The sequence below is a fragment of the Theobroma cacao genome, chromosome 6 (assembly GCF_053813885.1).
Source record: "Theobroma cacao isolate CCN51 chromosome 6, ASM5381388v1, whole genome shotgun sequence".
Lineage (NCBI taxonomy): Eukaryota > Viridiplantae > Streptophyta > Magnoliopsida > Malvales > Malvaceae > Theobroma > Theobroma cacao.
Genome location: NC_142644.1, coordinates 24,008,614 through 24,033,755, shown reverse-complemented (window position 1 = coordinate 24,033,755; position 25,142 = coordinate 24,008,614). Strand labels below are relative to the sequence as shown.

General features: G+C 32.5%; 4 protein-coding genes, 1 non-coding gene and 1 pseudogene across 9 annotated transcripts; all 6 read left to right on the top strand.

Moving 5' to 3' along the window:
- The first annotated feature begins 32 nt into the window (after positions 1–32).
- LOC18596040 (acid phosphatase 1-like) lies at positions 33–1,655 on the top strand. Its single transcript, XM_007024276.3, has 3 exons — positions 33–489; positions 1,021–1,230; positions 1,332–1,655. Exons 1-3 carry the CDS (start codon positions 98–100, stop codon positions 1,507–1,509), a joined length of 780 nt encoding a protein of 259 aa, XP_007024338.2. The 5' UTR covers positions 33–97; the 3' UTR covers positions 1,510–1,655.
- Positions 1,656–3,701: 2,046 nt separating this feature from the next.
- LOC18596039 (uncharacterized) lies at positions 3,702–7,711 on the top strand (annotated as a pseudogene). The gene is made up of 8 exons (XR_016027170.1): positions 3,702–3,706; positions 4,480–4,640; positions 4,783–4,879; positions 4,975–5,095; positions 5,995–6,120; positions 6,242–6,295; positions 7,156–7,202; positions 7,445–7,711. The product of XR_016027170.1 is annotated as an uncharacterized LOC18596039 (transcript).
- A 5,234-nt stretch (positions 7,712–12,945) lies between these two features.
- LOC18596037 (putative 2-oxoglutarate-dependent dioxygenase AOP1) lies at positions 12,946–16,489 on the top strand. 4 transcript variants are annotated; one of them, XM_088807513.1, is made up of 4 exons: positions 12,946–13,070; positions 14,723–15,103; positions 15,201–15,522; positions 15,987–16,489. In XM_088807513.1, the coding sequence occupies exons 2-4, from the start codon at positions 14,733–14,735 to the stop codon at positions 16,233–16,235; spliced, it is 942 nt and encodes a 313-aa protein (XP_088663639.1). In that variant the 5' UTR covers positions 12,946–13,070; positions 14,723–14,732; the 3' UTR covers positions 16,236–16,489. The 4 variants fall into 4 exon arrangements, with proteins under 4 accessions (XP_088663639.1, XP_088663637.1, XP_088663638.1 ...); XM_088807511.1 differs by having other exon boundaries at positions 12,977–13,070; positions 14,708–15,103; XM_088807512.1 differs by having other exon boundaries at positions 13,005–13,070; positions 14,720–15,103.
- Positions 16,490–19,330: 2,841 nt separating this feature from the next.
- LOC108662448 (deoxypodophyllotoxin synthase-like) lies at positions 19,331–20,736 on the top strand. The gene is made up of 3 exons (XM_018122821.2): positions 19,331–19,777; positions 19,864–20,185; positions 20,297–20,736. Exons 1-3 carry the CDS (start codon positions 19,401–19,403, stop codon positions 20,540–20,542), a joined length of 945 nt encoding a protein of 314 aa, XP_017978310.2. The 5' UTR covers positions 19,331–19,400; the 3' UTR covers positions 20,543–20,736.
- Positions 20,737–21,363: 627 nt separating this feature from the next.
- LOC18596036 (profilin-3) lies at positions 21,364–23,583 on the top strand. Its single transcript, XM_007024272.3, has 3 exons — positions 21,364–21,618; positions 22,144–22,281; positions 23,158–23,583. Exons 1-3 carry the CDS (start codon positions 21,493–21,495, stop codon positions 23,290–23,292), a joined length of 399 nt encoding a protein of 132 aa, XP_007024334.1. The 5' UTR covers positions 21,364–21,492; the 3' UTR covers positions 23,293–23,583.
- A 1,158-nt stretch (positions 23,584–24,741) lies between these two features.
- On the top strand, positions 24,742–24,890 carry LOC148762211 (small nucleolar RNA snoR135). Its single transcript, XR_016027254.1, has one exon. It is a non-coding gene; the product is annotated as a small nucleolar RNA snoR135 (small nucleolar RNA).
- The last annotated feature ends 252 nt before the right edge of the window (positions 24,891–25,142 follow it).

Below are 25,142 nucleotides of genomic sequence, written 5' to 3'. Positions count from 1 at the left end.
TATCTAAGCCTATTTAAACTAGCCAAATCGGCATATCCAAGAGGCAGCAAGCAGCAAATTCTCAGCTCCTTCAATACTTTTTCTACAACTACACAACATGGCATTGTTTTTATTTCTATTTCTTGCCACAACTCTAGGAATTTCACAGGGATCAGACCAGGACACTGTCACCCACAAAATTCACCTCCTCCGCCCACAATCCGGCGCCGCCGGTAACCATGTACCCGGCTTATCATGCCTGAGCTGGCGACTTGGCGTCGAAACTAATAACGTTGTAGGCTGGATTACTGTTCCGGAAGAGTGTAAGGAGTACGTGGGGCATTACATGTTAGGCCACCAATACAGAAAAGACTCGAGAGTGGTAGCTAATCAGGCTCTTCTCTACGCCCAAAGCCTCAGCCTGGCCAGAGACTGCAAGGACGTTTGGGTCTTCGACATAGATGAGACCGCCCTCTCCAACTTGCCTTATTATGCTCAGCATGGATTCGGGTACGTACGCAATCATGCAGAAAATGAAGTCTATTATTTATCAAATACTATTTTTTGATTATAAAGTGTAACCTTTCTTGATTGCTTACGATATAAAGATCATAACAATGTTTAAACAAACTATATCTTTTAAAAAGTGTAGCTCGTATTAGCAACGTGCAATAGGCTATATAAATGTTTATGATGCATCATAGATTGTGTTTAAATTTAGTTCTGCAATGCAAAGCAGAAGCGAATTTCAGGCCATATGCGTGACTTTAAACTTTTTTTTTCTTTTGACTTCAATTTTCGTCTCACATGCTCCGCTTAAGCTTGTGGAGTCTAAGTAGTAAAAGTAATGGGTTCTATCACTCACACAAAAAGGAAAGATTAATTAATTATTTATAAAAAGAAGATATGATAAGGGAGGTGCAAAAGAAAAAGAAGAAAGAGTATACACGTATATTCTCTTAAATGATTGGATACATTAATATTTACAACTGAAAGCAAAATTTGGTGTTTGACGTGTTTTCTATGGCATGGAAATTCCAGGGTGGAGCCGTATAACCCCACTTTATTCAACAAATGGGTAATGGAAGGCAAAGCCCCAGCTTTGCCAGAAACTCTTAACCTGTACAAGAAGCTATTGTCTCTTGGGACCAAGGTGGTTTTCTTAACAGGAAGACCAGAATATCAAAGAAGTGTAACAGCTAATAATCTAAGAAAAGCTGGATATCAAACTTGGGAGAAACTCATACTCAAGTAAGTAAGCTTCCCTACCTCATATAGGATGCATAGTGAACAGGGTCGGTCATCCATCATTTCTTGTTCTGATGTTTGTTTGGTGACATTTTTGGATGCAGGGGTTCATCTTATTCGGGCAAATCAGCAGTGGTATACAAATCAAGTGAAAGAAAGAAGCTAGCGATGAGTGGGTATAAAATCATTGGGAACATGGGTGATCAATGGAGCGATCTCCTAGGGACTGATGTAGGCAACAGGACGTTCAAGATGCCTGACCCAATGTACTACATCAGTTGAAAATTAATAGGTTAAGGTCTTATTATCATGTAAAATGTGAAACCGGTAAAGTGCCTGTTACCTAATTTTCAAAAGCCTTAAAAGAACGAGGCTCGAGCACATTTTTATATGAATTACGGAAATAATAATGAACTTTCATTGCATAATGCACTTTGCTTGGTGAATGGAACAATTGAAATCAATTGTAGTTTTCAGTAGTGGAGTCAAGATTTTATGTTTGGGAGTGAAAACAATGTCTATAAAGTAATCATACTAGAAGTTCAATATTTGTAGAGACAAAATTATAACTTTTTTTTTTTTAAAAAAAGTAAGAGCAAAACTATAAAATTTAAAAACAAAATAAGAAAAAGTTTTAAAATTTTAAAATTTTTATAAAGACAGGACCTTTACTAGCCCTTTCCCTCTGCCTCTGGTAGTTCCCTTCCTTTATTGGCAGGAAAAATCAATTGGTAATTGCAATTGACAATTAAAATTTTACGTCATTCATATCTATTAGGAACTTATTGACAAGAAGAAAATTAATTGCATTGTATTGATAAAGCTGTTGTCTTATTTTTGTATTTAAGATATTGAATTTGTTGTTATTGCCACATAACACTGCACAATAGAAACAAAAAAGCAAATCAAAGTCCTTTGCTGCTGCTGATTTGCTAGATGGTGCATCAGTTTCAACTTAAAAAAGCATTAGAAAAGTCTGATGATGCTGTGTGGTTGATATTTTGATTGATTTGCCATATTGGTTGTTGTTATTATTTGGATTGTTGCATCAATTATTTTTGAAACTAAATGGATATTATAATTCTTTTTGTAACCAAAGTTTATATTTTTGTAAGTAAACGTGATCTTTTTTGTAACTAAAGTGGATATTTTTGTAATTGGTTTGTAAATTTAACCAAATTGTTATATTTTCTTGGTTCCCAAAGTAAATGGGAAGTTAATACAATGATATCATTTCATGATATATTTCTTCTTAGATTGCATAAATAGATCAATAAAACAAAAGATAACCGGATTTCATATTACAAGTAAAATTGCATTTAACTACAATATTTCATATTATAAGCAAAACTTACATTCAACTATACTATTTCAAGATTTCATACACTTCTTACACTATTCTAGCCTATAGGGTAGGCTAACATACCCATATGGAACATGATACGAAAAAGGATAAAAATACCGATGAAGTTGCTAAACTATAGAGTTTTATTCAGTATTTTGTTCAATTTAGTTTTTGTACTATTTTGTTTAATTTAATTCTTTTAATGTGACACAAAAATACTAACATACCAAAAAAAATTATAACACGTTAGTGTTACATCAGCATCATTTGACATGTCAATGTCACGTCAACACCATTAACAGTCAATTTTATTGGAGTTAAGTAAAAGGACTCAATTGCACAACATTTCCAAATGTAAGACTAAATTAACCAATTTTGGGATAGGAGGACTAAATAGATAAAAATTCTAAAAGAAATTGTGAAAAATGTTCAACCTCATATGGTTATTTCAAAAATAGCCTTTTTATATAAAGTTAATTATTTTTACCCAAGTTTTGTCATACCTTGACAAAAATGCCCTTAAATTCATTTTAAATAAATTAAACTATTTATCATAATTTTTCCTCTCACTTTCTCTCTCCAACATCTATCTATTGTGCTCCCAATTTCTCTCTCGCCACCTAGCTCTCTCTAATATTATCGATTTCTCTCTTCCGTATCCGTCTACTATACTCTTGATTTCTCTTTCCTGCCATTTAGCTCTCTCTAAGTTTACCATCATCGTCATCTCTCTCTATCTATTTCTCGTTATATCGTCGTTGATCTACAAACTAAATAGTAGAGATGATATCAATATATGTTTTGGATTTATAGGTGTACATTCATAGAATTCCAAAGTTAATGGGTTGAAGTTAAATAAGTGAAATCTATAAATTAGAATACTGTCCAAAGTTGTCACACGTTATGCCTACATGTAACAACTCTAATGCACTTAGCATGTAGTAAATCTATTGAATATGTCATGGTTTAAACATAGAATGTAGCTTTATCTCTATCTTTGTATTTCATTAGGACAGAAACTCATGAAGTTAAACATCTTAAACATTGCGTGTAACAATATGACATGTAACTTGATTTCTATCTTTATATTTCACTAAGACATAAACACTTAGAGTTAAATACCTTAAACATGACGTATAACAATTTTTTTTTTTAAAAAGGCGTATAATAACTTTTTTTTTTAAATGGCATGTCATAACAATATTTTTTAAATATAACGGGTAACTTGGTCTCTATCTTTGTATTTCACTAGAATATAAACTCTTATAATAAAACACCTTAAACATGACGTGTAACAATTTTTTGTTCAACATAGCGTGTAACTTAGTCTCTATTTTTGTTTTTTCATTAAAACATAAAATCTTAGAATTAAACACGTTAAATATGGTGTCTAACAACATTTTTAATTTTGTTTTTTATTGGAACATAAACTTTTAGAATTAAACACATTAAATTTAGTGCGTAACAATATATTTTTAAATATGACATGTAACAATAATATTTTTTAAATAAAACATGTAACTTGATTTTTATCCTTATATTCACTAGGATATAAACTTTTGGAGTTAAACACCTCAAACATTATGTGCAACAATCTTTCTTTCAACATAACGTGTAATAATATTTTTTTCAATACGTGCTTTTGAATATAAAGAGATTTCATTAAAGATAATTTTATTCAAAAATATTTTTTCTTGATTAAAAATAGTTAAAATTAAAAATAAAGTTATTTTGAAAACATTTTTATCTTTGAATACTAAAAACAATTGTCCCAAAATTCTATGTAATATTTCACTTTAATGCAATTTTATAGCGCACAATGCAAGAAAATGTTAAAAAATCTCTCGTACCAGACGCCCAACAGAGTTCTAGGTTGAGCTTCAATTTGATTTTTGGATCTTGCTCAGGCCCATTTTAGTTGTAGGCCTAGTAAAGGTGGCAGCCCGCTTCTTTTCCCTTGGGCTTCTTGTACGCCGTCATTCCTATTCATCCAGCGTTTTCAACTTGGCGCAGGCTCCATTCAAGCGGCCTCCTCACTCCAACGTCGTATTCCACCAAACTGTTAACCGTTAGATCAGTCAGTCAGGCATTCTTACCTTTCGTGTATATTCTTTTATTTTCTTTACAAGGTTGCTTGACATTGTATCTTCTTAGAATGGTTGGAACATATTAGAATTGGAACTGAAATTATAATTTTTTTGGGTGGGTAGTCGGTGGACGGTTTAGTAGGGGACGTGGACGAGGAAGGGGATATGGAGGAGGTGGCTTTTCTGGGTATTTTAAGCCTGAGCCAGTTGTGCTTTTCCCTCTAAGTATCCTCAACTTGTTGTTTTCTGGGCATGGGCTTAGAGCTCTCTGTAAACTATACATAATGAATGAAGATGAACTTTGGGCGATTCGCAGGATGTTGAATTACCTGATGTAAAAGGTGTGCCAGAAGAGAAGACCTTAGTCATTTGGAATTCAAGGTTGCAAAACTATTGGAAAGCCTCTCCTACTATCTTGAAGAAAATGCTTCCAAGAGTGAGTATTTGAAACTCTCTAAAATCTTTCTAGATTTCAGAATTTAGCTTTTGATTAGTTAGAGTTGGTAGCAAATTTCATAGTTGTAAACACATTGAATATGCTTCAAGTGAATGATCTTGTTGCGTCAAAAGAACTCAACAAAGTTTATCATAAAATTTCAACCTATATATTCTTGTCCAGGCTTAGGAAATTAAGAATATTTGAAAATGTGAGAGGACTACTGTTCAAGGATGCTTCTTAAGATAACAAAGAAGCAGCTTCTTTCAGTTGTGTTCAAGTTAGGAGAACTGTGCTCATTGACTTTCCTTTAGATATCGCTTAATTAAACCCGGGTAGCAGTTTAACTATATGGACACAGTAAACACTTTGCAACCTCTTATTGCCTGTACATTCTATGCCAAATGTCTAGCTGTGTCATTATTATACTATTTCTGCAATGATTTCAGTGCAGTGATTGTCCTGTTTCTCAAACTGCTTGCAGAAATATTGAAAATTGAATGTATATTCAATATTTTGAGGGCAGCCTCAGAAAAACTTTCACATCCCAATGTTTCTAGAGATATTCCCTGAATTTCCACATTTTATATCCCAAAACAACATGAACATCATGTTTTGCCTTTATTATAAATATTAGTTTCACACCATTGCATTCCTCATTATTATGCTTGATTGACGACTTTGAAATCTGATGTTATTTTGTGCCACATATGCCAAATTTGTCAAAGTTGCCAATTTTCTTTGATTTGCAATCTGATATTTTTAGTTCTTGACTTTCCCCATTTTGCCAGCTGCATCAGTTGGCTCTCGGATTCTTGCTTGTATTAATATTGTTTCAATTTTATAGCTCTTATATTTAACTATATTAAAACTATTTTTTCTCCTGAATGTGATTTTAGAAAGCCAGAGCATGGACATAGAAAGATATTCTAACTGGTGGAAGCTGAAGAGCACCTCAAAACACGATAGTCTTAACCAGATTCTAGAACTCCAATCTCATAATTTTCCTAAAGAACTGATTGGAGGTTCACAATTGAAACAACTTATGCAAATATTGACTTGGTATTCAAGACAATATGTGCAATACTTTAGCTTTTACCTTTCGCTTTCTTTGCTGGTTCAGTCTAATTGAATAGTGAATCTCAGATTTAAGGAGAGGTCAGCGAAGCTCCAAAAAGATGCAATGGAATCAAGACTCAGGTTTGACAAGATATCATGTCTATTGCTTACTTGTTTTTGGGTATTTTATATTATATATTTATTGCATGGAGTAATAGACAGCAAATGGATTCCTTTAATGGACATTATTTTTTGAAGTTGCACATTTCAATTTCAGCCTTTTTCATGTTTATATGATACACAGAGCATTACTAATCTTAAATGTGATTCTATAGTCACTAAGCTAGCAGCCACCACACCATTATAGAGCTGTTTAATGGGCTAGGCAACCATTTTTAACTACATTCTTGTAATTTATTTCAGAATATAATATTTTCTTTGCAATGACCCTAGAGTAGGTGGACCATTGTGAGCAAATGATAGTTTCAAGTAGGAAAAATAAATGATTTTGAATGATACGTTCTATCCCATTTGTTTTCGTTTTTTCAATGTGCAAACAGGAGTATATATTTTTTTTATCTTCAACTTGAACCCATAACCTCCAAGTCAGAATGGAGCAACCTAACCTTTGTGCTAACCATCATTGTCAAGTGATTTTCTATTCAACGGCATAAGAAGAGTAGCTACATCTTAACATATTCTGGTTTCCCCTAAGGTTATCAGACTGACTAGCTTTTTTGAGTAAATTCTTGTTTCAATTTCTTTCTGGCAGCATTCAGATTGATGTAGTTCTGATGCCTTTAATTTCTTGGTGAATGCACCAGTCTTAATGGCTGGTCTTCGGAGTCTTTGCTACAAGAAGGAAATAACTTATTTGTCTAGAATTAGATGTTTTCTCTTTGTTCTTTGTAAAACCAAAGGTGCCTTACGAAATGATCCTTTAGTTAAACTGATATACATTTTTCCTTTAACTAATTTACATTTTTCTTATTTGTGCACAGGCTTGGAGAAATTAGATATGTTCGAGAAATTTGAAAAGGGTTTTGAGGTAAATTGTCCAAGCATGTCGTCTCATGTGCGCATATATTTTGGACTTCGGTCGAACGGCTTCTGAACCTGTTGGAACTTGGATCATTTCGTTCTCTACTTTCTTTTTCTCTTGACCTTTTTTGCTAATAAAAAGTTTAGTTTAAAATGTTCTTTTGTGTTTTGTCAAATCTTTCTCATTATGGATGCTTGTTTGTCTCAATAGATTCCTAATGGTAATTGTTTCATCTTCCTACTTGATAGGATCAAGACAAAGAAGGAAAGGAAAAGAAAGGTGATGGAGAAGAAGACAATAGAGAGGAAGAACCAGGAGAACTGTCTGATGAATCATACAGTGATGATGGAGATTATAATGAGTTCAGCATGAAGTTTTCGATGCTAATTCACATGATATCAGCATTTGTTATTCCCTTTTAGTTTTATGTGAAAGGCAATATCCTGGTTGGAGAAAGTTTGAAAGGATCCATTAAACTTTAAATGAAAAGAATAGCTTTTTTTATTGGAATTCAAGCTGACGCTTCTCATAGAGAAACAAAAACAATAGTTGTATGTTGGTTTGGAATTTTTAAAAGCAATGTTGCCAATAATGTTTACAATCTTGCAGAATGAACATTTTGATGATGATGAAGATGATTATAACCAAGAAGATGGCAATGATGGTAGGCATTTTCTTTTTTCTTCTGCTTAGTTTCTGCGACACATCAGATACTTGTGAACTTTTTGATTTCTGCTCTAAGAGGCGGCTAATGGTTTTTTTTTTTGAAAAGTAAAGTACAATGTCCTACATTAGCATATCTAGTAAGTTGTTGGTCGATGGAAAATTACATAGCAAGCTCAATCTATAACACTACATGGTTTTTAAGGCATTTGATAATAGAAGCCTCAAAAAAAGGGGGCTACATTAGTACCAAAGAGGGGCAAAGAATCTGATCAACTAATCTTTTGCATCTATGTAAACTTCTCTATCAAGAACTACATATATGGCTGTCCACTACCACCATAGCTTCCATAGTTAGATGTAGCTGCATTACATGAGGGAGCTGGACCTCTGTCATCTTGAGAATAGTAGTATAATCTTTGATCATTGGCTTGTGGAGGATAAGCAGGTTGGTTTGGGATTTGATAATTGTAGAGTTTAGGACCAGCATGAGGATATCTTTCGGGCATTCCTGCATATGCAGACCTATTGTTGTAAACAGGTGCAGCCTGCCTGCAAGGAGGTCCACGAAATCCTCGAAATCTCACGTTGGGTCTTGACTTCTTTGGCTGCTGATGTTTACCAGAATCTCCTGCTCTCTTCCTATTATCTGATTTTTATTTTTCCAGTTGAGCAAACCTTTCCTGGAGTGGGTCAAGTGGGTAGTCAGCTTCTAGCCCATACTCTTGAACACATCTTATCACTGTTCTCCGGGCTGCAAGTTCTTGTGCATTTACATCAACCTGTGCACCAGCAGATTGCAGATGAACCTATATAGTAGTTGTCCAATGGAGAAAGTTTCAATACCCTTGGGGGATTCGTCTGACAACATGGAAATATTGCTCTTCAATTGGAATGGTGGATTTTTTAAAGTTCATTTAGACATGGTGCCTGCTGGCTGTGAGGATAAACCAACCTTTGATAACTTACACCGTGTAAATTTCACCATAACACATTAGATACATTGAAGAGGGCATGCTGAAAAGCAAATCGGATTTTAACCATATGTTTACCGTGGAGGAACCTATTAGACAAATAATATATTAATTTTTATTTAAATTTGGTTTTCACTCTCCTATTTTGTTCTCTTCAGTTTTAGGTTTTTGTATATAAAAATGTGGAGATGCCATATTCCCTTTGGTAGGTAAAACAATAAATTGTTCTCCGTTGGTGACTAGCCACCCTCTAAGTGGTTAGGTTCTGCTCTACCTATTCCGTTTCTATCTATCTCTCTGCAATTTTTGTCAAAGCATATGAATATGATATGCTTGTGTCTTTCACATTCTCTGTTTCGTTCTTTAAAACTCATCAAATGTTATCAGTTGGAAGCCTAATTCGAGTCCATTGTATCGCCAAAAGAATTTTAGATTCTTAATATATATATACACACATACATATATTGTTAATTAAGTCATCATATTATTAATTATTATATTAAATCAAAACAAGATACGTTGATGGCATTTACATGCATGATCAACAATCAGCACAAGCAATTATTGATAAACTCAACGCCTCTCCCCAATCAAGTGAAACAGAGATCCGTGGATTACCCCCTCATTCTATTACAAACAATTCCAAATACTTCCTCATAATTTCTGCTAAGAAACCAACGCCACACCTCCCATTCTCATCATACAGGTTATCACCCCTATGATTGTATGAACATCTCGTAGCATTTGTTCCTCCCATTATCACCTGCTTTTGGCATTTCTTATTGGAAGCTATGTTACAGTGTTTCGTCAAAAAAAAATGACCCAACCCAACTTTTTTCCAATTCACATAGTTAAAAAGTTTTTGATTTTGAGAAAAAGTTGGGTACCTTGTTTGATAAGTTACTTGGTATAACTAGTTTGGAAGAAGTTGTTCTAAAGCATGGGTTGAAAATGTTTACAGGAGAAAGCAGTGCAGTTTTAGAGCAGCAGTAGAGCAAATTGGAGAAGAATGTTGAATTGGAGATGTTTTCGCAAGGAAAATAATTTATAGTGGAGCAAGTCAAGTTTATATGTTAAAATAAAAACCTTTTGACATTTTTGTTGTCAAGCAGATTATTTATTCTCATCAAAAATATTTAATTCTTGTGTTTTTTCTTTTGTAAAACCCTTAATTTTAAAGTGCTCTACCACTCGAAACTCAAAGCCTTAAATTTGTTGAACGAGCAATGCCCTCGAGGCCTGCAAGTAGATTAAGTCAAGCTACTTTAAAATAGCAAATACAGGCAGCCCAATTTTTTGTTTTCTTTCTTTTTTGGGACATAATTTTATTTTCCATTTGCAATATATTAACAAGAAACTGAGTAAGACCCATTTGGATTTAGCTGGAAGGGTTGAGAATTTTATTTTCCTCATGACCTGAGAATTTGCATATTTTAAATTTTGAAGAGACCTGAAATCACTTGAAAATTTGGATTTTGTTCATCTAACAGTAGACGACTCTTGCCCATCACTTGAAATCAAAATTTAGAAAATTTTCAACAGCCTTTGGTTGTGTTGAAAGGGTTAGGTAATCTCATCAATAATATTATTATAAAATAATTGTTTATTAGAAGCAGATTGCCACATACACATATTTATTATTAACTAAGCCATGCCCATGGCGTGATATTGAAGAACTAGTTTTGTCTAATTTATTAATAACTAGTTTATTAATTAGCTGACTATCAATTTTGCAATTTTTAAATGAAACATGTTTAATTGAATTTATTTTAGTTTATACTTGCTTTTTACTTGTTAATTGAATTTTTAAGTATCAATAGACTATAAATTTATTTTGAAATACTTTGGGGGGAAAACAATTTCATTTATAAAAATGTCATGTATAAATTAATTTACATAGCACCTAAAAATTTGATATAGATGATTAAATGTACATGTAAATTTGTTTTTTTTTTTGTTAGTCATGAATGTCAAAATCTTATTTATTGTTTAATCTTAAAAAATACAATTTTCATATTCAAGTACATGAACTTAGCTTCCTTTTTTCTTTTTTTTTTATTTTACTTTTGGAAAAAAAAATGAACAAGACAAAATATTTAATTGCATCTACATATATATAATAATAAAAAAGAAAATATGTTATAACGTAAATTGATGACAACATGAAGTGTGAGGATGAATGTAGGACAAATTTTTACCTACGAATTTTCGCCTCTATTGTGATTGGGCAATGATCGAAAAAGAAACCGATTGTTGATAACGACGTTTTGCTATGGAAAATATTATGAAAATTATAAAACCTATCAATCTTATCTTAACAGCATTTATATATAAATCACAAAATGTGGTAGAAGTTATTGACTTTGCTTACCAAAACAAAAGTTGACTTTAGGCATTGACATTATGCCCAAAAATAAATACTACATGCTTCTCTTTAATTCTATATTACCGTTTAATTTAATGAAAATAACTGTTCAAAGCATTCAATAGAAATGACAATTAGAAAACATGAGACTTTAAAAATATATTTATATCAAAATTAAATAGACTCTCTTCATACATGTATGTTAAATTTACGTCTACTTTTGATTTGTATGTTTGAGTTTGATAAATCTTAAAATCATGAGATAATTCATAGATAACCATATCTCATTTTATTTAACTATTTGTATCATCTAGCATGAAAAACATGTATATATAAAGATGAAATAAATTAATAGACATATATAACATTACATATATAGTGAAGAAAAAATGAATGATAATTGATAATTAAGTGGAGTTGCACCCGAGCATTTGGTTTATTGATTAGTGTATTATTTCTCTGTTTAAATAGTAGAGTTCAAATTCTCCTATTTAATTATATATAAAAAAAATGAAGTAACATTTTCTTCTGAATTTGATCGAATTGTAAAATAAACCATTTTTGTCAATAGAAATGACTAATACTCTTTTGTCGAACATTTCTTTGTCAGATTGTCTAATCATATGTCATGCGCATGAGCATATATATTGTGGGGAAAAAATAATGTCGTGGCACCAAATAATTGATTCTAGAAAGATTAGTCCTGTGCACACCCAAATAGTGGGTAAAATAACGAATAATTTATCATTATTTTAATAAAAATTAGAAGAAAAAATATAAAAAAATTATAGTTATCTGGAAATATGAAAAAGAGAAAAAAAATTATTGTAAATCCAATTACTTGTAGGACAAGAGAAGCAGATCCTCCCTCGTCCGGGCAGCTCTAAAATCTAAATAACCAGCTTACTTAGCCTACCTCAATAATGACTTAATGCTAAATATGCAGGACTAAAATCAAATGATTAATTAATATAGAAAGAATTATTTATTTTGGATTCATCAATTGTTAAAAGATGTGGGCATTGCCCAAGTTCCTGTCACTGTTTTTTACTGTAATAACAATAATATTATATAAATTACTTACAATGATTTGTTTCATGAACGTATTAAATATAATGAGATTGATTATTATTTTATATGTTATTGACTATATAAATAGTGCAAGGATGATTCATTTAACTTCTATAATCTCTTCAAATCAAATTGTTACTCTTCATTTTCTTAATCGATTTCAAGAATTAGTTTATGAACTCAAGTTGATCTTAAATGTCAACAAACCAAAATATATATGATAACAAATATCTTCCCAAAGTTAAATAGCATATCAATCCAACAGACATGAAAAATTCCAATGGGGGCCCAAAGAGAACATGATGTAGGAGTTGGATGCCTGGCAATTTTGGACATTTGGATTTCGGAGTGATTAATTCATAGAAGTGTGGTCCTCCTCTTCATTTCTTTTATGCATTGCCTCAAATATTAGATGCAATCAACACGATGTGCAAATTGTCAACGCGTGGAGCCCATATTTTGGGAGGCCAGTTCATTTACTACATACCTATTTTTGTCACTACAAATTCCGCAATGTAATAAAAAGTTTAGTTAGTGGTCCAACAATATAAATAGTATAAAAAAAGTCCTCATATATGTATATTTAAAATTTATTTTAATCAATTAGAAAGTCAGCTCTAATTTTTTTTATTATATTGTTTTTATTCTAGCTAAACAAAAAATGATCATTCAAATGCTGGGAGGCTAAGTGTCTATATAAGCAGGGTCTTTGCTACCCGCATTCAGGGCGTTGAACAGTTGGAAATCTTAGGCTCCCTTAGGCAACTGTAACAACAGCCATTGTTTTCCCTGCTAAAACTGGTAAGAAGTAACAACACTTGGCTAAGAATTTCAATTTATTTTTTATCAAAGATTTTGCTTTAGGTTTTTTTTTTTTTTTTTGAGTATTATATATATGCAAGTACTGCGTCGGTGAGTAGATGTGTTGATACAGTGAAAAGGTTTGCATCAAAAGATTGATCCGCCTCTAGTCTGAATCTACTTGCTGCTGTCTGCCTTTATGTTTTTTAAAAAAAAAAATATATATATATATATATATATATATATATATATATATATATATATATATATATATCTCTTTCGATATGTGGGGTGTGTGTTACTTAACTTTTCACGCTTGAATGTCAGTATTATTATATGATTATTATCTTGTTTTAGGTTATCAGGTAAGTAAAAAGCTTTGCATGCCAACTTAACATCTTTTTTCAGCTATAGGTTATCATATTACCTAACCCTTGGATGACAACTTAAATTAAAGTAACAAAACAAAGACACTTTAAATTAATTTACATTCTTCATTATTTTTTTGTTTGATTCTTATTTTTTATTTATATATTATAGTTTTATTTCTATAACTAGTCCATGCAGTTCAAATTATTGCGTATCTATGCATTTTTTTTCTGAATTATTTTCCTCAAAAGCTATGAACCAAGCTATATATATGTGATTCATGAAAACTTTAAAGGGAAAGAAACGAACAAAAACATATATATATATATATATATATATATATATATATATGTCATAGTGAATAACAATAAATTATATTTCCTATAGCCAATATTGTTTTTTATAATTAGTAACAAAAATATAACATTAGATGGATGATAATCATATCTATGTTTTGAAATTAATTAATTTCATCGAATAATTTTTAGAAAAATGTATAGGTAGAGAAAACGTCAGTAATTAAAGCTTTAGTATTATTTTCTTAGCTGAATTCTTCTTTGTAAAACTTAAAGCATGAGAAAATTTACTCTGTCTCTTGACATATTGACAAAAATTATTTTCTCAAATAAACTCAAAGGCTTTGACTTCTTTTCAAATATCATAAATACAATAACATTCAAATACATATCAATAACTTCTTTTTTGTGTTGTATATTAAATAAGGTCAAGGGAGTTGGAATAAAATACTAATAACATCAAATGATAAATCCTAGGGGACAGGTAGCACTACAAGAAAGTCAAAAAATTAATAAATGTACATTTGTATTATACAAGTTATGTGTAAATAGTTCTTGTTCCTATTCTCTGATCATGACATAGATCATACTGGTTGCCCAAGCATTAAAAATTTACAAGAGGTGAATTTCTTGCGGGAGTTGGCCATGCAAAAGGGGCAAAACTTTCAAAGATGCTTAGCTAATCAATTATTTTCCTACTTTATTCAGCAAATCAGAGTTTGAAAATGACACCACCCCCCCAAAAAAAAAAATATAATCAGCAGCTTTGCCACTCAGTACACCTTTTTGGGCTTTCTGATAGAAGACTAATCAATCCATTCTAGCTAGGCTGCGAGCGAGGACCAAGCAAAAACTCAATTTTCATGTGCAAATTGCCATTTGGTCTTGTTTTTCTGGTCGTGAAACATGCATTAGCAAACCAGAAGATGTATATAATTACTGAATATTCTCGCTGAAACCTTAACCTGACAGGTTTAATTGCAGCAGAAGCTCAACCATGGCACCCCAGTCAGCTGTCAGGCTCCCAGTCATAGACCTTTTTGATGAGAATTCCGTGCCTGGAACTGCCTCTTGGGTCTCCAAATGCAAAGATGTTCGACTTGCGCTTGAGGAATATGGCTGCTTCCTAACACCTTATGACAAAGTTTCTTTACAGCTTCAGGATCAAGTCTTTAACTCCGTGCAAGAATTGTTTGCTCTTCCTACAGAAAAGAAGGTCCAAAACACTTCTGATAAACCTTACTTCGGCTACTTTAAACATCCATTGATTCCTCTCTCTGAAAGCATGGGCATTGATGGTCCAACCGTTCTTGAAGGAACTCAAAGTTTCACAGATCTCATGTGGCCTAATGGCAACAAAAGATTCTGGTATCTATATATGATCTTATTCTCACCATTTTTTGAAAAAAAAAAATCTAAACATTATTTTTTAAAATATTTACTATATTTTTTTGACGTTGGTTAGTGAAAGTGTACATACGTACGCAAAGCTAGTATCCCAACTTGATCGAAGGGTGAAATACATGGTGTTTGAAAGTTACGGTGTAGGGAAGTACTTTGATTCTCACATCGATTCCACCAGTTATCTTCTTCGACTCATCAAATATAGACTACCCAAGGAAGAGGAAACTAATAACTGCGGCTTTCCACACACTGACAAGAGCTTCTTAACCATACTTCATGACAATCAAGTTGCCGGCCTGGAGATAAAAACTAAAGATGGCAGGTGGATTGGTGTTGAGCCCTCAGGTTCAATGTTCATAGTCATGGCCGGTGATGCATTCTTGGTCAGTTTTTTTTCTTTCTTTTTTTATAATCAAGAAACCCCACTATGCACTTAAAACAATTCCCATTTCACCTACACAACTTTAGTTCTAGCAGCAACTTAAATAACTGTTTGTTTAGGTTGAATTCCCTTCAATTGGTCGTTTGAGCTCAAGCATTTCCCACATCTTGATAATTATATAAGAAAGAAATTAAACACATGGAGAGAATTGACTCTAGTTGGGAATCAGAATTTGGCATCTCCCTAGCTAGCTAATACCCTTAAAAATTAATTTTCCGACCTTGTGTCCTGCACCTGCATTACCATGTCAAATCCTCAATTACTTTTCTAATTTTATGCCTCGTGGAGCATGCAAAACAGGTGATTTTTGATGCACAACTAGGCTAGCAGAATATGGAAAGAATTCCTATTTGATATGCAATCATTGGGCTGACATTCGTTTGATCTGTTTTGGATATGTGATAGGCATGGAGTAATGGAAGAGTACACTCCGCACTTCATCGTGTGGTTACGAATGGCAAGAAGGAAAGATATTCCCTTGGGTTTTTTTCGTTCAGCGGTGAGACCATACGAACGCCAGAGGAGCTGATCGATGAGGCTCATCCTTTGCTCTTTAAGCCCTTTGAAAATATTGACTTACTCCGGCTCTATTCCCTTGATGATGTTCGGAAATATTCTCAAAAGTTTAACGACGAGGCCATGTGTGGTGCATAATTAAGTACTCAAGACTTCTTAATATATATTAAATGACATAAATAAATCTTACATTTCAACTTTCTTTTCCATACTAAAAAGAGAATGTTGGAAGAGATTTGAGCTTAACTACACTGGCACTTCTATATCATTTTTATAGCTGATTACTTGATAAATATTGTACCCTTTTCCTTTTCTAGTATGGAATTTGCTCATGAGCATGAAATTTGTAGTTCAATATATATTATCAATAATGTAAATTTTCTCTTCTAAAATGTCCAAACATGAACCTACAGTGGTTTGCAGAGAATAAAATTTTCAGAGAAAAAGTATTATTAAAGAGAAGAATTAAAGCACATATATCAAATCTATGTATTCCTAGTTATGTTGTAAAGAATCATTGACTAAATAAATATGGTGAAATGCCCCAATCTCTAAACTTGTTTTATCAATCACAAAGGGCCTTTGATGGTTATAGCCCATACAATGAAGCTCTGTACCAGTTTCCATTCCCACTCCACACTTGAATCAAATTCAGAAACCATCCTGAGTTCGATGTCATGGCAAAGTCAAAGCAGTCATCGCCCTCCTGGCTGCGTCCTGCCTTCTATTGTGCATCAAATTGAAAATGAAAAGATTAACAAAAGCTTCTTGGACTTTTTTATTAATTGTCACATTATTTTTAGGGTAAAATTTACATAAGATTCTTTGATTAAGTAATTCATCAATTTTTTTCATTCAGAACAAAAATCAAAATCAAATTCGATAATTAATAGTCTTTTTAAATGGATTAGTTAAGTGTATAATCCTTACGGCATGCTTTCAGAATTGCTTCATATATGAAGGAGTTTTTTTTTTTTAATTGAGAGAGGGAGGATTCGAACTTTCCTCTTCAAAAAAGAGAATCATATACTAACTAATGAGTCAAATATTCGTGTGCAAGAAGTCAATTGAGTATAAAGAAAGGTTTCCCTACTGATGCCCCAAACTTGCTATATCGTCTTTATCCCACTCACATTTATTAATTTAGTTATTATGTAATATAAAAGGATACACAAACTTTAACAATTTTTTTCTATTAAAAAATAATTCTACCCTCAAGTTGTAACTTTGAAAAAATTAATAAGTTGAATATCAATTGTGTGTTTATTTAATGAAATAATTAAATAAAATTTTGCCATTTTACTGAAAGACAATGAAGATTTTATTTAATTAATCGTATAAAAAACAATTTTAACAGAACCGAGGGATCATATTTTTTTTATTTCTTACTTTCGAATTCATTTTTGAAATGATATTCAGGCTTTAAATTGACCTCAAAATTTTAAATTTTCAGCCTCAATTGGAACGTAAATACAGCTAACAAACTTGCCCTCTCCTCTCTTTATTTTTTAATTATTTTTTCAATAGAAAATTGTTCTTAAGACCGTGTGGGTTCAGCGGATAATTAAAGGGCGGCTGCGCGGTCGAATTTTAAGGTTGACTTGTTCTTCATTCCTTAACTTGCGAAGCTTGGCTTTGATTATTTATATCTTGTTTCTTTTATTACAAAAAAAGAAAAAAATCGAGTGTAATTAATTTTTTGTTGGAACAAAACAAGTGTAATTATTTATTTTATGGGACGGTGCCTGCTAGCTGCTAGTTGCAATACAGCTACTTGGAATCAAGTCTAGATTAAATGAAATATTCATCAGTTGTTATCTTAAAATTTCAGGGTAATCTAATTATTAATAGTTTTTTTATTTTTAATTTATTAGATATATATATATATATAATATTGTCATTATTAAAATTCTTATATGGTGTTATTTTGTTATACCAAAGTCTGATCGTAAGAAATGCATCAATATTCTCTTTTCCTTATTTTTCTTTAAAGATTTTTTTATCCTTTTTCCTTGCCAGTTTGTTAGCAAAAGCATTTTACAGCTTCTATGTGTATATGTATGTTTAGATATTTGAGGAAGCTGAAATTTAAAAATCAAATATTTCATCTAAATTTAGATTTACTTGATTGCACCTAAAATTTCCTATTGTTAGACAATATTATCTCAATGAAGACATTAATTTCATACAAGTTTTCTCTCTTTGGTACCTTATGAAGTAGAGTAAATATATGTTGATATGTTGTTTATCCAATGAGTTAAATATTATTTCACACTAGTCTCCATATATAGTACGATATATAAATAGAATTGCTCAAATTAAGGTGATAGTCTATGATGGACGTCAGCAATTTGAGTTAAAAATACCAACTTGAGAACTTATAACAAGGGAAATTAAAGTATATATTTTATACAATTTTTCCGATTCAACTATGGAATCTAGACATTTTTCATTTGATAAAGTAGCAACTTGTATGACATATATGGTCAAAAATAGGTACGTTGTTGAAAAATTAAAAGGTATACGTAGTGTCAAACTGTTGTTGATTCTTTAATATCTAGTAAACATTATAATAGTATACTAATTATAAATAAGGTTCAATTATCAAGTGTCTATAGACACTTGGTTAAATTGCTATTTTAGAAAATAACTTTTCATTAAATATATATATTTATCTCAAATATTCTTATCTTATATATACATTTCCTTCTATAAATATTCTCTTCCTCCCTTTTTTCTACCATTAATGTAGACTTGAAGCATAAGAAATTATGTGTAGCAAAAACTTGGATGATAAGAGAGATAGATATGGGTTTAAATGGAAATTTAGATGGATTTGGTTAATTTGAATTGTAAACATATATTGAGTTTTATTTGTGCGAAATTTTTTTCGAGATTCAGGTTCTTTATTAATAAAATATAAATTCAAATTCGATTTATACTATAAAAGTTGGTTAAGTGCTTGTTGATGAAATCTAGTTTAATCAGTGGAAAGTCAGCTATATTTCTTTAATCTTACGCATTGCTTAATTGTAGATTCGTTGAGCGATCGGCGGGAAAAGCAGCCAAAATATATACAAGGGGCGGCAGAGGACATGAACAAAGTATATCTAATCCAAGTCAAACGAATAATTAGTTAATTTATGTTAACAAACTGCAAGACTTGGCCCCTAGCTAGGTGTCTATTTAAAGAAAGATTTGTTCAGTTGGAAATCGTGTCTTGGGGCATGCAACTGTAACTACGACAGGAGCCAATACTCCAAGCTTAGCAACTATTCTCAGCAGAAAAGCTCAAAAAACTATATGATCATGGCAACTCAGTCAGCTATCAAGCTACCCGTCATTGATCTTTTTGATGACGAGTCCGAGCCTGGTACTGACTCTTGGATCTCCAAATGCGAAGAGGTCCAGCGAGCGTTTGAAGAATATGGATGCTTCTTAGCAACATATGACAAAGTTTCCTTACAGCTTCAGGATGAAGTCTTCGACTCTGTACGAGAATTGTTCCACCTTCCAACAGAAAAGAAGGTTCTGAACACTTCTGATAAACCTTACTTTGGTTACTTCAAGCATCCATCGATTCCTCTTAGTGAAAGCATGGGCATTGATAACCCAACGATTCTTGAAGGAACTCAAAGTTTCACAAACCTCATGTGGCCTAATGGGAACCAAATTTTCTGGTATATATGATCTCTATCTTGTTCACGCCCCATATACTATGCATAATTAAGTAACATTTCCTAATATTTCTCTTTTACATTGTTAGTGAAAGCATATATGCATACGCGAAGCTGGTGTCAGAATTGGACCGAATGGTGAAAACCATGGTGTTTGAAAGCTACGGTGTAAGGAAGTACTACGATTCCCACATCCAATCTACTAACTATCTTCTTCGACTCATCAAATATAGGGTACCCAGGGAGGATGAAAACGACTTTGATGGATGTCCTCACACAGACAAGAGCTTCATGACCATACTTCATGACAATCACATTGCAGGTCTACAGATAAAAGCAAAGGATGGCAACTGGATCGGCGTTGAGCCCTCCGGTTCAATGTTCGTGGTCATGGCTGGCGATGCATTCTTGGTTAGTTAATACTAATACATTTCTATGAAGGTGTTTTCTGTTTTGCGCACGATTAGGTCGCTATATTTACGCTATATTTACCTTTTAGACTTACTCTGATGTTGTTGTTAGGCATGGAGTAATGGAAGAACACAGTCTCCAACCCATCGTGTGATCATGAAAGCTAAAAAGGAAAGATATTGCCTTGCTTTGTTCTCATTTAGCGGAGAGACTATACGAACGCCGGAGGAGCTTGTGGATGAGGCTCATCCATTGCTGTTTAAGCCCTTTGATAATATGGATTTACTCCGCCTCTTTTCCCTTGATGATGTTCACCAACATGCCAGGTCTTTTTCCCAGCCCAAATGCGGAGCCTGACCACGTCCTATTCTTTTTATATACATACTAGTTTCTTTTCCTCAAATAAATGTAAGGGGCAGGCTTGACCAAGTTTTAATTTTTTTTTTTGAAAAGCAACTAAGTTTAATCTTAAAATCTTATGTTTAATTGTTAATGTCTTCACATTATCAGTTACTACTATTTATTTCAGTTTTTAAATGGATTTTTTTCGGTACTATGTAATCTTTTGATTTGTAAATTGTTAATAATTCTTGCCCAAAAAAATTTATTCATAAAGCTATTGATTCATCATATTAAAAAAATAGCAAACAACAATTATAAAAATTATTTTAAATATTTATTAATATAAAAATAAAAAACTAAAAATTAATAGAAAATAAAATATCAATCTAACGAAATATAAATTAAAAAAATTAATGTATAAAAAATAAATGCTCAAATCTCACAAATTACTATTTATGGATCATTATTAATAATGAAAAGCCCCAATCGAAATGGGTTTGTCAATGACAAAAGCCTTTGATAGTTATGGCCCATTACTACCAACTACATTGGGCCTATTTCCTTTCACTTCACTCTTCGAACAAATCTCAAATCGTAATCCCGCATAATGACGTGGCGAAAATCCGGTGTAACCACGTCATCGTGTTCGCTCTGTCTTCCCTCTTTATTTCCTTTTCCCTTGAAGGAAAAGCGAACGTGAACAGCACTCATTCAATCACGTTAATGAAATCGTACGGTCCAGATAAGATCACAGGGCACTCATCATTATGGGTCCCACTTTTCCACGTTCCTTTGAAACCAATACTCCCTCCGATTTATACTCCTCCTCGTTTCAAACTTTTTTTCTCGAACCAGCAAAAAACTATTTTCGTCCTTCATTTTGAAGAAAACCAGAAAAACAGAATCGACGTTAAAGAAAATAAAAGAGCAACTAAAATCAACAGTGATTGATTGATCAGAGAAAAATGTCGTGGCAAACTTACGTTGATGATCACCTGATGTGCGAAATTGACAGCGGTCATCATTTGTCCGCCGCTGCTATCATCGGCCACGATGGCAGTGTTTGGGCCCAGAGCACCTCTTTCCCTCAGGTATTACTGCCTTTCCTTTTTTAAGAATGCTTTACTTTTGTTTGGATCTGTTTGTTTTGGATCAATGATTTAGTTAATTAATCACGTGGATCTGGTTGTTTGTTGTTGATTAATCTATTTTAATACACACATGATTCATCTTATTTGGTTGATTAGATAATGTGATTATACATTGGAAGTTATAAATGAAAAAGTTGGATCTATACTGCTTATGAATTATATATATTATGATGGATTTGATTATTCAATGGTCTGCATTTTTGTTTGATTTCATTTATAAAGAATGTTTATAATCTAAGAAAGTGACGAAAACTTTTTGCTCCATTTCTTTCGTTCGGACGTAAGTTTGTGGAAGTTAGCCCAGAATCTTGACGTGGCATTATCATAATTACGAGTTTTTAGTATATTGAATGACTACTTTGCAAAATTAATATCAACGTAGATTATTTAAATGTATTCTCATGGGATCATAACTTTTGTAATTAATTTGGGATATTTTCATTTTTTGGGGGGGTTTATTTGCAGTTTAAGCCTGAAGAGATTATTGCCATTATGAAAGATTTTGATGAACCTGGGTCTCTTGCACCAAGTGGGCTGCACCTCGGTGGCACTAAGTATATGGTAATCCAGGGAGAGCCTGGAGCCGTGATTCGTGGGAAGAAGGTGAATTATTGCCCTTTTTTTTAACCTTGGTTATCACTGGTTGTTCTATTGAATTGATCTGGATTTAATGTGCATTAAGCTTATATGGTTCTGGTGATTTATCATATGTTATAAGTTTACCTGCAATTCGGAGAATAGAGTGAGCATGCCTCTTTAAACAGTATATACTTACCTTTCTTTGGGATACAGGGAAATGTTTGATACTATTTTAGTTGCTTGCTTGATACACACAATATGAGATCTTTCTCCCTTTCCTCCTTTTTAATAATCAATAAACGCGTTGCTATGGACCTTAGAATATGGCATGCAATAATGATAGAGCTTCACGGGTCTTATCTGTGGGGCCTTGTTCACCATTCAACCATATTCTCCAGCTTTGATTTGGTAGTCCCTTTCAATATTAGTCTCAAGCTCGCTAAACAGCCCAAACACTTGGATGACCAACTGCCTTTAGCTTTACTTTATAGAAAGTTTTATTCCTAAAGCATTTTCACTTATCAATAGATGATCATGCGGGCATTTATCATTATCCTTTATGAGTACATAACAGATAGCTATCTATGCTATGATTGTGTTTTATTAAGTCTAATCCAAAGTGTCCTATCTAATTAGGTTTCATCATGCATCAGGACATCCATCATTTTCTTGTTTGAGTGCACAGAAATGCTCAACTAGCTGTTACTGCTTTTTTAAATGCCTTCTTTTATTAGAATTGCTGAGTACAAGCAAGATGACAGGGACGCGTTGATGAGAAGTTATCTCTAAGTTGCCATTAGTGCCTGCTAATGGCATTGAACTTTTTCAAGTTACAGTTTTTCTGATACTGGTGAGAGCTAAAGAAATTCCTGTTCCTAATTGTTGTCATTGATTTTGCAGGGCGCTGGTGGGATAACTGTGAAGAAAACAGGCCAAGCTCTGATTTTTGGCTTGTATGATGAACCAGTGACCCCAGGACAGTGTAACATGGTTGTTGAGAGGTTGGGGGATTACCTTGTTGATCAGGGTCTGTAGGCCTCAACCCCAGCTTGTTAGTTTCCTATTTTACATTTGGTTTTGGGCTTGCATCTTTCTTCCATGGCCATGGAGTGGCATTGAAGTTTTTGGAGTTGGTGATGATAATAATCATTTGAAGACAAAATGAATTTTTTGGGTTGATAGGTTTTTTTTTCGTTTCATTCCCTTTGTTCCCGTAATTTATGTGTATTCATTCTCCCTGCTGTTTTGACTCCAGTGGGGCTGCTTATTTTGAAGCATTTCTATTACATAATGATATGGTGGAATCTATTGTTTTGAGTTGTTAAAGTTATCATGTTTCACGTTTTGATGATGGAGGATTTCAGGACTGTTACGGGTAAAACTAGAGTTCCTTTCATGATGTCGCCAGCTACCAGTGGCGATTCTTCAATAATTATGCATGTCATGTCACTTGTATAATCTCCGGATTGTTTGTAGCAAAATAAATAAAAGACTCTATCTCACTCAAATTTATCTTTTATTGTAGAAATCGAAGCATCAAATGACTGAATGAATGAAAAATGTTCAACTAGAGATGTTTATAATTGGTATATGATCTTTTTATTTAAAAAGTAAAGTTCGAATTTTTTTTCTCTCAATTATAAAAAAAAAAAAACTAAAGATGTTCTATCCGCTCAAGACGAGTTTGGTTTAATTAAATTATTAATATTAGTATATTATAATTTTTTATTTATTTTTTAAATTTTAAATAATCTTTAAAGAATAAAAACAAAATTTTATTATTTTAATAATAAATAAATGTTTTGTTTTTAAAAACTAAGATTCATTATAAACGTTTTTATGCTCAACTTAAGAAGTTTCTTTTAAAATGTAGTACAAGGTTTTTTTTTTTTGGGCAATACATTAGGAGTATTTTCAAGTTTTATGTAGAGTTAAATTTTTTTTTCAGTTGATCATCTACATAAAATTGGTTTATTCAAGATTTTAGTTTCATAGTATTTTTTCACAAGAACAAAATTATGAGTTTTTAATTTTTAAATCCTATAAAATTTTTTAAGAAAAAAAATTCTCAATCCCTTTTAAGTTGTTACTATAAAAAGAATTCGAATTCTACTCTTTAAAAAAGAAATTCATATACCAATTAGTAAGTTAAATGTTTAAGTGCAAATATATTTAATTTAAACATCTTTTTGTTTTGAATTTATTCTTGTACAAATATAAATTTATGAATGATGAGAATCAATTCCATTATAGACCGACCCGACCCACGGCCACGACCAGGAACTTGGATTGAATATCTATTAGTTTAAAAGGGGCATCATGGTAATTACAGATCAGGGTTTTGCAACTGAAACCCTAATTGGCCTTCTATAAATAAACAGGCAACCTTTGCAGGTAGCCGCTGAGCGTCTGTCATGTTTATGTTCTTCTCTGCTTCTTTTTTTTTGGCTTTTTGCCTTGAGGATTTCATGTAAGGTAGTGGAGTGGGCAGGGATAGTGTGTATCGACGTAGTGCAAAGACGAGTGCACTCTGTTCGAAAGAGTTCCCTGCAAAATTGATATCAAAAGGGGAAGATGGGCAGTTGTGCTTCAATCCACCGTTGAATCTTTCAACAATCATCTTCCCCACATTTCATTACTTCTGTTTTCTCTTTATTCCCTGCTCTCTCTTCTTTCTGCGTTTTCGCAGTAACTTTCTTCACTTTTTTCTTAATGTTCCCATTTTAAAAATTTAGAGATTTTTAAAAATCATAATAAATCATTAATATCTGGAATTAACTTGTCCAACGGATTGCAATGCAAATCCAACACACTTTTAATTGGGCTTTCTAAGGAGTTTTTAGCCCAAGCGCCGTGTAGCTCAACAATGAATTACTTTACTTTAT